Genomic DNA, 15,050 nt, shown 5'->3' with positions numbered 1-15,050 from the left:
GGTCACCCTTGACTAGCTAGGACTCTCTCACCAAGTGTTTGGTCAATCCCTTTCACCCACTTGGACTTTTCTCCATCGTGCCAAGTATCTGGTCACTCCCTTGACCTACTTGGACTTTTCCTCATCGTGCCAAGTATCCGGTCAATCCCTTTGACCTACTTGGACTTTCACCAGATGTCTGGTCAACCTTGATCCATCTGAATTTCCTCGTGCATGGCTTCACTCACCAGGACTTCCCTTCTGCCTAGCTTCACTCACTAGGACTTCTCTTCTGCCTGGCTTCACTCACCGGGTCTTTCACCTAGCTTCACTCTGTCTTTCACCTAGCTTCACTCACTAGGATTTTCACTTCTGCCTGGCCTCACTCACCAGGTCTTTCACCTAGCTTCACTCACTAGGATTTTCTATCTGCCTAGCTTCACTCACTAGGTCTTTCACCTGACTTCACTCACCAGGACTTTCCTTCTACCTAACATCCCAGTTAGGACTTCTCAGTCAAGTATCTGGTCAACCTTGACCTACTTGACTCTTCTTCAATCAACCTGATCAGACCCTGATCAGAGGGAAATTGCACCAAACAATCTCCCCAAATGAACAACTGCACCTGCACTTGTCCATATCATCGAAGTCTTGTATTGTCAAACATTGAAACCCAAACCAAGACTCGAGCTTGGTCAACCAGGTCAATCTTGACCTGAGGGATATTGCACCAACATTTATAATTTATAAGATACTGATAACATGATCTTCTGTGTGTGACACCACACACCATGTTATCTACAATATAAATTAATCGGACAACTACACTTAGCATAAATGTAGACATTTGACCAATGTGATTATAAATGTTTATACAAAAAGCTAGGCTTTTAGTATACATTCCAACAAGATAGTCTTTGCATTGTGTGTGATTTTGTCAATATTATTTGTTTGGGTAAATGACGGCTGATCTTGTCTGCAAATCGAGGAGATGGTAAGTTGGGGATGTGATTGATGCATTAACTAGATGTAGACTCCTCTCCGCTCTGCAACACAAGAAACATCAGTGCCGAGACAGGGAAGGGGTCCCCCGTGTTGGCCCTCCGACACTCAAGTCAGTCTCCTGAAAGAGGAAAAAGACGGAGCAACAGTAGACACATGTGTAAATAGTGAATAACGCGTACCTTCGTCAGTGTATGAACCCTCCTTTATATAGTGCTCTGGTGGGCGATGTGCATGCTTCTCAAAGCATGGACGTGTTTTCCAATTGGTCGTGAGCACATTCTCCAACAGGTCGTGGGTACGTTCTCCAATTTGTCCTATGAAAGGACTTGTCAGGAAAATGCCTCTGACACTATACCTTAACAGGGTATGTATATCCCTGACAAAACAGTAGAAACTTTCATCGTACGAATCGTTTGTTGTCCATGTCTTATGTCAGTAGCATTATCTCCCAAACAGATATCCCGAAATACATCAATGATCTATCTCATTGCTCAACCGAGCGGGGAAGACGCTCGGCTAAGGACACCTCCGCTTAGTCCGACTCAGATGCTCCTCCCCGTGGGCCGTGGCGATCCGACTCGATAGCTTGTTTCCGCCGGGTCGGACTAACGCTCAAGTCATCCCACCGTTCCTTTGTTTCGTGATAAGCATCTGATGATCTTGGCTGCACGGGCGTTCTGTTTGGATGACCCCTTTGCCAATCGGGTGATTCATGCCCGATCGGCCACTGCAGGAAAACTCCGCTCAGCCCTCTTCGGTTAGCCCGTTGGTTCTTTAACGTTGACCTCCTTGACTTTGATCTCCACGTCAGCTGCTCTCTCCATCCTTTAACTCACACTTAATGACTTCCTTTATCACCACATCAACGACCTCAACTTACCACATCAACGGCCTCAACTTTCCTTGAGGTTGTTCATAAATGGATTTCTATTAATAAAGAATGTGGAGTTGTTTCTTTAGATAATTTATGGTGGTGAAGTTGTGTTATGTACATGCATTTCATAACGCCCCTTGTCATATGGATCAATCATCACACAAATGATTTCATAACTTCCTTTGTCATTTCATAACCCCTCCTTGTATGTGTTACCGAACGGTCATAGAACCGCCCTCACCTAAGGGATTCGTTTCAATATGTTCACTCAAATCTCTAGAATCACAACATACATTCGAGCAGCCCTAAAGATAAGACAGAATATCACGCAGATCTCCAGAATCAATGTTCCATTCATCTTTTACTATAATGGGCGCTCGGTAAGCCAACTCTCAGCCGAGATATAGCTAAGGAACAACATTATCAAAGAATCCTAACAACCTGTTAGAGAATAAATATTCTTTTATGCATTCTTTCAACCGACATATTATGATAGCATATTCATTCAATCGCCTTAGTAATAGCATCAGTTATAAAAAGGGTGCACACATGTAAAGTAAGATTCCTCTGACTAAGGTTATACGCCTTTCAGGATACATATACTTCGTTACTTGACAATTTCTGACACCCAACATTCTCTGTCATCTTATGATTGCAGAGGTTATAGAGATGATATATAAACGGGGGGTCATTTCCTATGGCAAGGTACGCATGCTTCATTTATTCTATTACATGTGCATCCTACCACTCACTTACTATTCTACTTTCCGCTTGGGCAACACACTAACTTGAACGTTGGAGGGCCTTCGCTAGGGACCCCCTCCCTGATTTTTGGTGCTGGCGTTAGTTTTATTGGCTTGTATAAGTGTGTGCCCCTAGCTTAGCGCACTGGCCAGTAGTCTTTGATTCCATCCGGAAGTTTTTGTTCCGTCAACATCATGGCCACCTACCCAACTCTCCATCCTCGGTTTGTAGGTGGAGTCCATTCCATCAATTAGAATCATGAGTTAACTAGATCGTGATAGTCTGCACGACAAGAGTGTAAAGATCATGAAAAAGGATCAGAATGAAAGTGAGGATGAATGAGGAACAACGATTCTAACCTTGTTTACTTGTAATAAGAACAAAAGGATAGAACTTAAATTTATTGAAAGAACATTTAAAAACCTCCATTTGACTCCCTTTTTTTTTTCCCAAAAATAGTGATACAATGATATCTGGAACTAAGAAGGTTTTCCTATCTTCCATTTCTGCCCGCATTCTAGCAAAAGCAAAAAAATAAGAGACAAAGTTCATTTCTTTTGATCATTCTTCGATATCTACAAGTTAAAACATTCTTTTGAGTTTTCCATCTTTATTGATTCCTTCCATCCAATTTTCTACAAACTAGAAAAAGGCCGGAGTGGCCTTCATTGCTCCAACACTTGAGCTGGCTACTGTAGCTATGTATAATGCGAGGTTTAAGATTAATTGTATCTCAATAATAGAAACTACTCCGAATTCAACTTAACCAAAATAACACACTGAAGTCAAATTCAACATCAGCAATTCAGTTCTCAATTCTTCGAAAATTAATTAAACTTCAGTAGCTAAAGTTTACCATGTATAAGATGAATATTTTAGATAAAATTAGTCTAATATTACCGGATACATTGGATATGCTTGGTCCTCGTTATTTTGCTAATAATCAAACAAAGCATGCAATATTCAACTCATTTTCATATACACAAAATCAAATAAACAAGTCACTAAATTTTCTAAATAGCATCCCTCGCAACGTAACTCAGGAGTAAACTCAACATGTTGATTGGAAAATAACACAACATTAATTTCTAAAAGGTGGCATCTAATAATATGTCTCTTAGAAAAATTATTTAATCTGGAATATATAACAAAGGTTGTAGCTATTCAGTATCAAGTAACAGACAACAAAGTCTCTCCACTGATACCATGAACTATTAGTACAATGTAAAAAGAAAACGACCAAAAAATACAATGATTAATGTCCTCTGTTACCTGCACCCAATTAACTACTATGATAATTTTATTAATGTGAGTTGAGTTTGTAGAAGAGAGAGTTTTATGCCTTCTTTCAAATGTTAATAAACTTACAATGAGTCAAAATTTTACAGAGTTGGATGGTTCTTGCTTGAGATGCTATGCAAGTAGTTGAAATAATCAATCCTTTATACTCTCAATTTCCCATATAATTGCAAAGCAAATTGTAAATTTAAACATTATGAAAACACTAATGAAATAAACTTGTGAGTAAAAATAAATAACTCATTTACCTTTTTAGCGGACTCAAAGTGGATTCTAAGAGAGGAATCGTAGGGCTTCAGCTTGCAAGGTGAATCCATATAGCCGACCTCGCCTAGTAGAATAAGACTTGATTATTGTTATAGGTCTAGACTAAGTCTACTAAACCTGCAAAACCACCATATTTATCGCAATTACATTTTGCACACAAATCATGTATGGACAACTCAATCAGCATAAATGCATAACTTGACACAGAAAAATTCACAATGGAAGAAAGTTAGGCAAAATCTACATGTCGGCAGTCTGTAAACAGAGAGAGAAGGTTTTGACGAATCTTTTAATTATATACCAGTAAGAAAAAGAAAAATCCAAATACATCATGGAATCTTCTATTAGCCATTGGCTCGATAAAGTCTATCATATTGTAGGAAGATTCATGTGTTCCATTAGATTACTGATTTGGTAAATTAGCATCCTTGCCCTCTTGAAACCTCACATACTGCTGCTTCCTCCCTGAGTGTGGGTTTATTATACAAAATAGTATTTTTTGTGTCTGGCCGAGTTAATGAAGCTTCTAGATCTGAATGATTTAGTTTGATTGTGGACTCATGAGTTTTATCTGAAACGGTTGAAAAATAGACAGCATAAGAAGCCACTCTTACATTCATCATCTAAAAAAGATGTGTTAAGCAAGTATGTCTCATAACCTCTCTCATCACCGTTATAGCCCAACTTGTTTTCCATAGTTGTCTTCAGATTAGATTCTTTAGCAAAGCTTTCATCTATAGCTGGAAGAGCCTCCATCTGCCCTTTAACACTTTTGCTTTGTACATCTGGGTTACTTCCAGAACTCTGAAAAACAAATACAAGTGAAAATAATGAGATGTCAAAGGAAACAAGACAAGTAATCTGTAGCAGGTGGAACACCATTAATCATCCATGAAATATCCTTGCAATTTCTACATAACAATATACAAGATTTACTTACTGAGCATCACCCTCCTCACTGTTTTCCCCAGTCTTGGATCCAGCAACAACATTGGGGCTCAAATGAATGCTAGGAGCAGCATTATTGTCAGAGGCATTTGTAGCATTAATCAACTGCATGTAGACAAGGCAAATTTTCACAAGCTAATTGGGTTCAACCTCTATGAATCAATTTGCATTAAGTAATATAAACCTACACAATGCCTCCTCCAAACATGCTGCCATAAGTTTCGTAACTCCTTCCTCCCTTCTGGTTTTACTAAAAAATCCACAGCACCATCACTGTATAAGAACGAATTCCAGATATCACAACAGGAAGAGACAAATATATGGCTGGAACTAGTTTGCCTCTTACTCTACTAGCATGTAAAATGTCATGACAACGGAAACTTATTTCTTTGATGTAAGATATCCACCACTACATACTACAATGAGATTGAAATTCGATTGACACGTTCAAAATCTTCATTGGTTGAGAGTCTGAGAACTCTACCAGGCAGAAAGGCATAGAGAAGTAAGTACACATGAAATCAATTGAAGAGGGGAAGAACATTAATAAAATAAATCGATCAATTAATGTATTAAAGTTAAAATTTCCATTTTGGTTCAATCTCTTTTTTGAAAAAATAAAAGGCTATGCATGATGGAATCAAGCACTCTTGCATAATGATTCTATCCAAAAATTGACGAGATGAAAAGTTAGAAATGTGATGTTTTTGTTGATCGTCTGTAGACTTTATTCGGATCTGCAATATAGATTACGTCAATGTTAAGCTAGAGAAGGTATCCCTGGCGTTGACCTCCGACGCTCAAGTCAGTCATCGACGATGAAGTAGAAGACGGAGTAAAATGAACAGTAGCGAGAACAATGTCTATCGCGTATTGCATCCCTCTGCCGATCCTTGGACCCCCTTTATATAGAGCTCCTGTAGCTCGCGTGTACGTTTCCCAAGACGAACACGCTTCCCCAAGTTTTCCCTGAAAAGACTTGTCAGTAAAGTGACTCTGACATAGTACCTTAACAGACCGAGCATATCTCTGAAATGACAATGGAAGTTTTCGTCGTACGATCTTCTGGCTGCCCATGTCCGGTGTCGGCGGCACTAACTCCCAAAGGGATATCGTTGAATACCAGAGAGAGTATCCTGTTAGGCCGAACGGGCTGGTCGCTCAGTCGGAACTTTGCTATTCCTGTGTCTCGTCCGCTCGGTCGGAACTCGACCGTGCTGGTGCCACGTTTGCTCGGTCGTACTCCACTATGTTTGTGTCGCGTCCGCTCAGCCGAAGTTGTACTGTGCTGGTGTCACGTCTGCTCGGCCAAAGATCCACTCTGCCAATGACGAGTTATGTTGTTTGGCCAAGTGAGGTAGTCGCTCGGCCCGACTACTACACATCATCTCCTCCTATGTTCGACGTCTAATATCCCAATAAGCGTCAGTCATTTGACACCCCATGTCGAAGGCAAGATCGGACCGGGACCTTCTCCCTCCGGTCGAGGTATGCTAGCCTGACCGACCGATGCTATATGCGCGTTGACCGCTTTGACTTTGATCTCCACCGTGGCAGCTATCCTCCACAGAATGAGCCCCTCCTTATCACCACATCACATAATTAATTTTTCACATTGTCTACCGGTTGTATCAGTTTTTACATGTTATTATAGCCCCCGGGACTATGGTGCAGCGACAGAGCATCCAAGTTATCACCCAGACACCCGTGGTTTGAGCCCCTGCTATGGCGAATTTACAGAAATTTTTCCTCCAAATAAGGCACGCAACTAAAGGATGCTGGGCTCCTGGCCTGCCCGCTGCGAACGCTTCCCGATTTATCCTGATGGTCGATCGAAAACTTTCATAGGATCGAGTCGATCACCCCAAACTCGATATTACCCAACCTGATTAATTATTTTTTATATATTATTATAACTAATATGTAATTAAAATGATTTTAAAATTATTATAATAACTCTCCTACACATTATAACATTATATATAGTATAGTAGTTATTTTTAAAAAAAAAAATTAGTCAGCTAAGGATTCCAACTGTGTGTTAAAAAAAATAAACTTACCATTTGACCAACTATATATATTTATATAATTTTTTTAAAATGGGTCAAATAATATATATCCACTAAGAAAATAAAAAAAAAACTAAATAATGTTATTAAACAATGGGTGGGGTATCAATTATTAATAATATTGGATAAAGAATATTATAAAAAGGTTAATACGTTCTGGATATATTTTACTGGATGGATATAATGACACGTGAAATATAATATATAATAATAAAGGTACAGATTGATTTATCATCAACTGTGTTTCTTTATATATAGTCCACCTATTTGATTGGGGAATTCTGTGGGGACCACTGGACAAGGGAATTTCTGGGTCATTTGTCCGGCTATTGCTGTCTGTTTCATGTTTATTACTCTCTCTCAGTTAAATTTCCACGTCAGCTTTCTTTTTTGGTTTCCTACATTTAGGTATATTGGTTTTTAGGTATATTACTATGATTGTCCTTCAGAATCCATAACTACATTGTAACAACTAGTTAAATAATTACTATATTATTATAATAGACATATAATAACTTTGAAGTATAATAATTTTGATTAAATTGATAATAATTTTTTTCTAATATACAAAATTATTATCTGTATAGTTTTTCAATAAAGTTGAATCCATTTAGTACTTTATAAAAGTATTTTTTTTATAATAAATATAATAAAATACTATTTTATTTTATTTTATTTTCTAAAAAAAGATTCTTTCTATAAAAGTGTTATTTTGATTTTTACTCAATATTTAAGGTAAAAGCGTTTGACAATTTAAATATTAAAACTTATATGAAAAAAAATATCGTTGATCTTAACGTTGACTTAAATCTGCCTTTATTTATTTCTTTATTTATAATTTAAAATTCAATAGTGTTGTCAAAAAATAAATCGAGCTATGTGTAAATAATAATAATAATAATAATAATAATAATAATAATTAACAACGGACTTTCGCCTAATATATCGGACTTCAAACTCCGACTGCTCCAATTAAATTCTAGATCGTTCGGCTCGCAGGACGGAGAGCAGAAACCTCGAAGCTTTTCCTTCGACCAAATCCCGGAGACTCGATTCGCCTAACTCTGTGTTCTCCCTGCAGCGATCGGTTCCTTGGTACGATTCCTGGATCTCACAAATCTCTGCCGGCTTTCTGGTGCTTCTCGCCATGGCTTCTTCATCTACCCTCGCCTTTCTAATTGTTGGATCTTCCATCGCTTGCTGTTTGAGCTTCGATAGGCTCTTCCTTTCGCCCCTTATGCTGTTACCGAACTCCAGGATGCCTTTTCGATTTAGCAAGCAACATCCACGCAGTTGTTGGTTTTTTTGTTAACTTAAATTGATTTTTTTTTTCTCATTCTTTTCATTGCGAATAGAACAGCATGTAGCTAGCGCCGGAATATGTTTTCCTTTTTCTTTGCATTTATCAGCACAGGGGGCGAGCTTTTTCTAATATTGACCATATGTGAAAGTATACGAACCTCGCACTTTATGGTGATTTTGCTGCGTTATGCGTATTTAATGAAAGATTTGAAAAAGAGACATTGTCGTAATTTTGTTAATCGCATTCCTTTGTAACTGCTCTTGTAGAATGTCCTCTGCATTTTGAGATGATTACACGGCAAGCAACTAAGAGACGCAGGAATTCTGGAGATTCTGTGTTGGTTTTGCTTGACTCAGATCCCGAGGACGAACCGTCAAGGAAGCTCAGGAATAGTACACGCGCTAATTTTATCCGCGATAAAAAGCTTGGTTCTAACTTGTTTCAGACTTTGCTAGAGTGAGTTCCAATAAATTTACTGCCTTTATGGCTCAAAAAATAAAACATACTGATCTGATTGGTCATGCAGAGATTTATGGAGCAAGATTCCGGTTGAAAAAACGTGGCCCTGCACATATCTTGATTGTTTATGGTTTTCTCTATATAAGGATGATTTGATGAGAGAAAAGGTACTAAATTGGATTAAAACGAAGCATATATTCACGGCAAAATATACCTTCATCCCAATCGTTTCCTGGTGAGTTTTTTTCTCACTTCAAAATTTAAATGCAGTTATTGTTTTGGCAGTGCAATGTTGGTGTTCAATGACCTTCCATTAACAGGGGCCACTGGAGCCTTCTAATATTATGTCATTTCGGAGAACCACAGCAAATGAGACCAAGGATACCATTTATGTTGCTTCTGGATTCTCTTCATGAGACAGAGCCAAGAAGATTAGAACGGGATATTAGGAGGTTTTCTAGTTTGCTTCATCCATGATGAAATTTTCAATATGGCCAAGACCTAGATGTTTAACTCTGTAATATTTCTATTTTCCAGGTTCATTCTTGATGTCTATAGATCACAAGAAAAGGAAGAGAATAGTGATTCTATAGCTAAAATTCCTCTTTTTCTTCCCAAGGTGATCGATCATGTTTAAATACCATTTTATTTGTTTTTATTGACTTCTTATTTACGAGTGCCTGGCTATTTACAGGTGCCACAACAAACCAATGGTGAAGCATGTGGCATCTATGTACTGTATTTCATACATCTTTTTATACATAGTATCCCTTCAAGCTACACACAAGAAGGATGGCCGTGTTTTGTAAGGCTTTTATTTTAGAGTGTTCTTAATTTTGCAACAGGTCTTATGGATTTTAGTTTCTGATTAATTTTTTTCCACCATTCAGCTCAACAAGGACTGGTTTACAGTAGAAGAACTTGAAAGCTTTCGCAAGGAAATTTTTGCCTGGAAGTATGCATTCTATAACACTATTTCTAGCATGTCAGTGTTATTGCTTAGATTAATCATTGATCCATCCCTTCATATTCATGTCATATACCTGATACTTCATCAAGTCAGAAACCAATAACCCTATTGACGCTCTGCAAAAAATTTTAGAACTAGCCCTCTCAGACTCTTAGATCCATAATTGGGTTAAATGCTCATATTGAGTCTTATGGATTTTAGTTTCTTATTAATTTTTTTCCACCATTCATCTCAACGAGGACTGGTTTACAGTAGAAGAACTTGAAAGCTTTCACAAGGAAATTTATGCCTCTCGGATGTATGCACTCTATCAGTCTATTTCTAGCATGTCACTGTTATTGCTTAAATTAATCATTGATCTCCATCCCTGCGTATTCATGTCGGATACCTGATACTTCACACTGAACCTTCAAGTCGGAAACCAATAGCCCTATTGATGCTCTGCAAACTTTTTTAGAACTAGCCCTCTCAGACTCTTAGATCCATAATTGGGTTAAATCCTCATATTGAGTCTAACATGGTGCTTCATAGTTGATTTCCATGTCTTTTTTTTTCTTTTACTTTTTCCCATGCCTTGAGTAGTTTGATAAGAAGGGCATATTTAGTTTCTTAAAAGAAATTTCTTCTTGAGGGTAAAACGCTAAAATATAACATTTGGATAATTTGAAATACTCAAGTCCTTTTTAAGTCATAAACAAATGAACCAACTAAAGTTTGGCCTTTGTTTACGTGAGTGGATTAGATATATGAAAGATTAAAATAAGGTATAGAGAAAAATAGAGGGAAAAATGGTAATAAACTTCTCTTCATATATTTGCTGACTGCTGACAGAAAGAAACAAAAAACAAAAAAACTTATAAAAAAATGGTCACTCTGATTACTTACTGGACCAGAGATCACAATCTCTTTCTTCCCAATTTTGCCTAGCTTTGCCATGAAAGTAATGTATGATGTCCTCTCCTCTTTTCTGATACTCCTCTCATTTCTTTCTCAGCAAACAAAGGAAAAAGTAACACTTCTGCCTTTCCCATTTCTCTTAAAGAAAAACAAGCTCCTTTTCTTTGAGAAAACAACAGCAAGTATAGATACATATACTTGAGACATAAAATGTCTAGCATAATTTTCTAGCCAAAGTTACCACTGCTACCAATACAGCAGTGTGCTTAGGTCTTTCATATAGAACCTTTTAACGTTGAGCAACTTAAAATATATAATTTAAAATATCAAAAGAAAAAAAATGGGGCATGGTACTAGAGCTCTTCTGGGTAGGAGCTTTCTTCCTATGTCTGTAGAGAGTAAGTGCCATTTTAAGTTATTGGCTGGAACCAAATCTCACACAGAGGGACACTTTCACATAGAGAAGCTGAAATGTTATCTTGTTAATCAAAAGTTCATTTATTATATTAAAGATTGACACTTTTATAAACTTGGTTTTACAACAAACTTGTAACTAACTCGACAATCTAGGAAATACAATAATCACTATTAGTTGAGTACCAAAAAATTTGGGATGATTTATCTAATAACACAACTATTACCAAAGAATAATTAAAATTATCTCAAGAACCCATCCTATTTGAAAAGTGTATGCCTTTTTTCAAGAGATAACCCCTTTTAGTAATAAAAAATTCAGAGTAAATTTTTTTTAAAAAAAGGGAAAATGCTTTTACTTTTGTGCTTTTCTAGTTGCCGTTTTTGATTTAGAAGACCTCAAATTTAAAATTATTCTTAAAAAATTTATTATTAAACGGGCAAGACCTAATATTTTTGGGTAGGTGTTTTAAAGAGGCATTTGCTCTTTATAAAAGAAGAGTCATTCTAATGGCTTAAGACACCAACAAAAACTCCTAATTAAAAGAGTTCCAAGTGTCTTCTTCCATTTTTTTTACACTTAAATATACTGTTGTGAACAACAAAGGTAACATCAGTGTTATATATATCCTTGGGGCAAACATGGATGAGACTAAATTCAAAGAAGACCTAACTTCACCTTATGATAGTGAGGGTTGACTTGACTTCAAATTCTATTTCTCTAAAATTATTATTTTTTTATTCTTTGAATTGATTTATTTTGATTACTTTAATTTAATTAATGTTTATTATCTCCTGATGGGGATTGTTCTAGTGCAATATTGTCGCAAATAATTTAAAAGAATAATATTTATATTATACCATATTAGGGCATCTCCAATGGGGGATATTTGGAGGAGATATTTCTCCAAATATCCCCCCCTCTCAAATATCCCCCATTGAGGGGGATATTTGAGAGGTGAATAGAAATCACCGGGCATAACTTTATGCACGGTGATTTCATTCTAGGTGGCATGCAAGTGGGCCCCACAAGGGGAAATGATTACCTTTTTTGAGATATTTTATTATATAATTTGTGATATTTGAGAGTAAGATATTTGGTAGGTGGGACCCATAAATATTTGGATTTGGTTGAAGGGATATTTGATTGTGAGATTTGGGATATTTGAGGAGTAAGATATTTGAGTGATGATGTGGACGTGGGGACCACAAATATTTGGGAGAAACATTTAGTGGTATTGTGGATGCTCTTAGCAATTTAAGGCAAATATTTCTTATCTCCCGACCAACTGGTATAATTGTAAATGATCTATCAAGCCTAAAAATTTATTATATTCATTTGAATTATCCTCCTTGAATATGAACTTACGTGGACATTTGGAGTTCGAAAGAGACAGATTTTTATAAACACATATTCTATAAATTTTATTTGTATATTTAATTACTATTTCTTTTATAAAGGTTATAGCATATTCTAAAGCTACAATTTATTGACTCTGGTTGGGACTATGTAACCAGCAATTAGATAAAGTAAAACACGGACAACATCAACCCTCTGATGAGGTCTCTATGAGAAATTGTGAAAGAAGGTTTGCCTCTGCAAGGAAGAAGAGTCGAGCCGGATTGACAACTGTGTCCAGAACTGGCATTTGCTTTGGGAGGAACATTCCTGGGATGAGTGGCCCAACAAAGAACAATATTCCTGTGATGAGTGACTGAACAAAGAACACAAGACTAGAATAACAAGGATAGATCAAGATTGAGCTAATTAAAATGTGACAAAATGCTTGTCAAGAAAAGTTACAAGTGTCTAATTGTTGGTTTAATTTGAATAGCCCTATCTCAGCCTCTTATGCAACATTCATAGTAGACTACTAATCTCTGACTTTGAATGTTAGTTGTTCTCCCTCGAATCCGTTTGTTACTGGCATTTCTTGTTGCCACATGGTATTGTTGTGTTCCTCACCATAAAGTCGGAACTTGTATACTTCCAAAACATCAGCTTCTCACGTTCTTTTCTCATAAAATCAACTATTGTGGTCTTCTTCCAGGAACAAAGACATATTAAACCTTTCAATAATAGATGAACTGATATTTCTCCCTATTGTTTGTGCAGCTTTGATGCAGCAATGGTGAATCCCGGAGAGCAACCACCTTCCCCCGTTATTTTCACTCCAGTACTAGTAGAACGATGAGCGCAAACAGATAAAAATCAGATGGTTTTGCTCTCTAGCAGATTTTGCTACTGGAAGCCTCAATGGCACTCTAATTCCAGACATTTCATCCCTACTACTTGTATATATTACTCAGTAAATCTCGAAACTCATAGGACAGGCACAAACCCCAAACCCATAAAAATAGGATGGTTTTGCTATCTCGCAGTTTTTGCTCCTGGAAGCCTCAACGACACTATTATTCCAGATACCTCATCAGTGTATATCTAGTCAGTAAAAAGCAACTGAACAATGGTGTATATATTCATTTTGTTAGTAAGTATATTCGAAAACTGCTCGATATGTTTCTAGTTTCTAACTGGATCGATGAGTTAAGAACAGTAAGTTTTAAAACTAATATTATGTTAGAGTCAATAAGTTATCTCAAAGATTATTTGGGATCGATAAGTTTATAGACTAGAGGATTATCTTCTCCTCCAGAGTTTGATTATAGTTGATTATAGTTCAAAGAAAGAATTTTATATAGCGTATGGACAAACATTTTTTATAAGCCTTCACCAGCAATCCTAATAGTGGCTTTTTGTGTTTTTATGAACCATATATATAGGTCACATGTTAAATCATGACAAGTTTAGCAAAAATATGAAAGATTAACTATTATAAATTCTTATGTCTTACATTAAAAAAAAATAGAAAATATAGATAGCTCAAAATAAACTTTAATAGTCAAGTTGTTATGCATCATTATCATGATTAAATAGGTCTTTATGGATAAATTTCTAGTGAATATAAATATCTCATTGGATGCCTGACATCCCATATAAAGAATTGTTACATTAGGATAAAATATTCTCTTTGATTTATTTGTCTATATTTTACTGTGGGGTCATGATACTGAGATGGATATCACCTTTTCACTAATCATCATGATTAAATATTATTTTTTTCAACAAATCATACTCCATATTTTATACTTTAGGTGAGGATTTAGCATGTTTAATTTGAAGCTTATTAGAAGAGAAAAAAAAAAGATTCATTGTTCTTGACCATGATCGTTCCATTCTTACTCAACTTAAAGTACACTTAACTTCACATCATAATACCAACCTTTGTCTGATCATTATCAATCATTCAAAGCTTACACAACACATTGCACTACCAATCTCCTTTCTTTTATCCACACTTTGGAGCATTTGATTAGCGAAAGAAAACTCTAATCTAATAGTATCATTACTTAATAATTCTTCGTGAAATTGACAAGTGCTACCTTCTTTTTAAGAATTTCAAAAATCATGATAAGAGGAGGTCCTTAGTCACTTCACAAATGTCTTTTTCTTTTCTTTCCTTTTCCAAAAGAATCAATGAAAGGAACAAAGCATTACGAAAATCAAATTTTTTTTGTGACGAACATTGTGATTCATGTGCTTGGTCTTGGTTTGGTTGGTTTAATTTGTCATCTCAACTTAGTTCTATTGTAGTTGAGATTAAATTTCTTGAAATATTGAATGAATCAATCAAATTTGATGAATGAAATCAATTCAATTAAATAGTAAATAATGATAGTCTGTGCATGAAACTCCGGACTTTCAAAAAAAAGTTTATTATAGAGGTGGTTGCAATTTTACCATTGTAATTTAACAAATTCATT

General features: G+C 36.2%; 1 protein-coding gene across 2 annotated transcripts; it reads left to right on the top strand.

The window, feature by feature from the left end:
• Positions 1-8,155: 8,155 nt before the first annotated feature.
• On the top strand, positions 8,156-13,734 carry LOC121977029 (probable ubiquitin-like-specific protease 2A). Of its 2 annotated transcripts, none has more exons than XM_042529510.1 (8): positions 8,156-8,280; positions 8,755-8,944; positions 9,015-9,182; positions 9,268-9,399; positions 9,485-9,566; positions 9,642-9,752; positions 9,838-9,902; positions 13,345-13,734. In XM_042529510.1, the coding sequence occupies exons 2-8, from the start codon at positions 8,775-8,777 to the stop codon at positions 13,421-13,423; spliced, it is 807 nt and encodes a 268-aa protein (XP_042385444.1). In that variant the 5' UTR covers positions 8,156-8,280; positions 8,755-8,774; the 3' UTR covers positions 13,424-13,734. The 2 variants fall into 2 exon arrangements, with proteins under 2 accessions (XP_042385444.1, XP_042385445.1); XM_042529511.1 differs by lacking the exon at positions 8,156-8,280 and adding an exon at positions 8,334-8,658.
• Positions 13,735-15,050: the final 1,316 nt, after the last annotated feature.

The sequence above is a fragment of the Zingiber officinale genome, chromosome 4B (assembly GCF_018446385.1).
Source record: "Zingiber officinale cultivar Zhangliang chromosome 4B, Zo_v1.1, whole genome shotgun sequence".
NCBI classification, from domain to species: domain Eukaryota; kingdom Viridiplantae; phylum Streptophyta; class Magnoliopsida; order Zingiberales; family Zingiberaceae; genus Zingiber; species Zingiber officinale.
This window is presented reverse-complemented; position numbering and strand designations above follow the sequence as displayed.

Coding starts and splice junctions, on each gene's coding strand:
- LOC121977029 (XM_042529510.1), top strand. CDS start 8,775: ATGATTACACGGCAAGCAACTAAGAGACGCAGGAATTCTGGAGATTCT. Junction 9,400..9,484: donor TTAGAACGGGATATTAGGAG/GTTTTCTAGTTT, acceptor TCTATTTTCCAG/GTTCATTCTTGATGTCTATA. Junction 9,753..9,837: donor AAGAAGGATGGCCGTGTTTT/GTAAGGCTTTTA, acceptor TCCACCATTCAG/CTCAACAAGGACTGGTTTAC.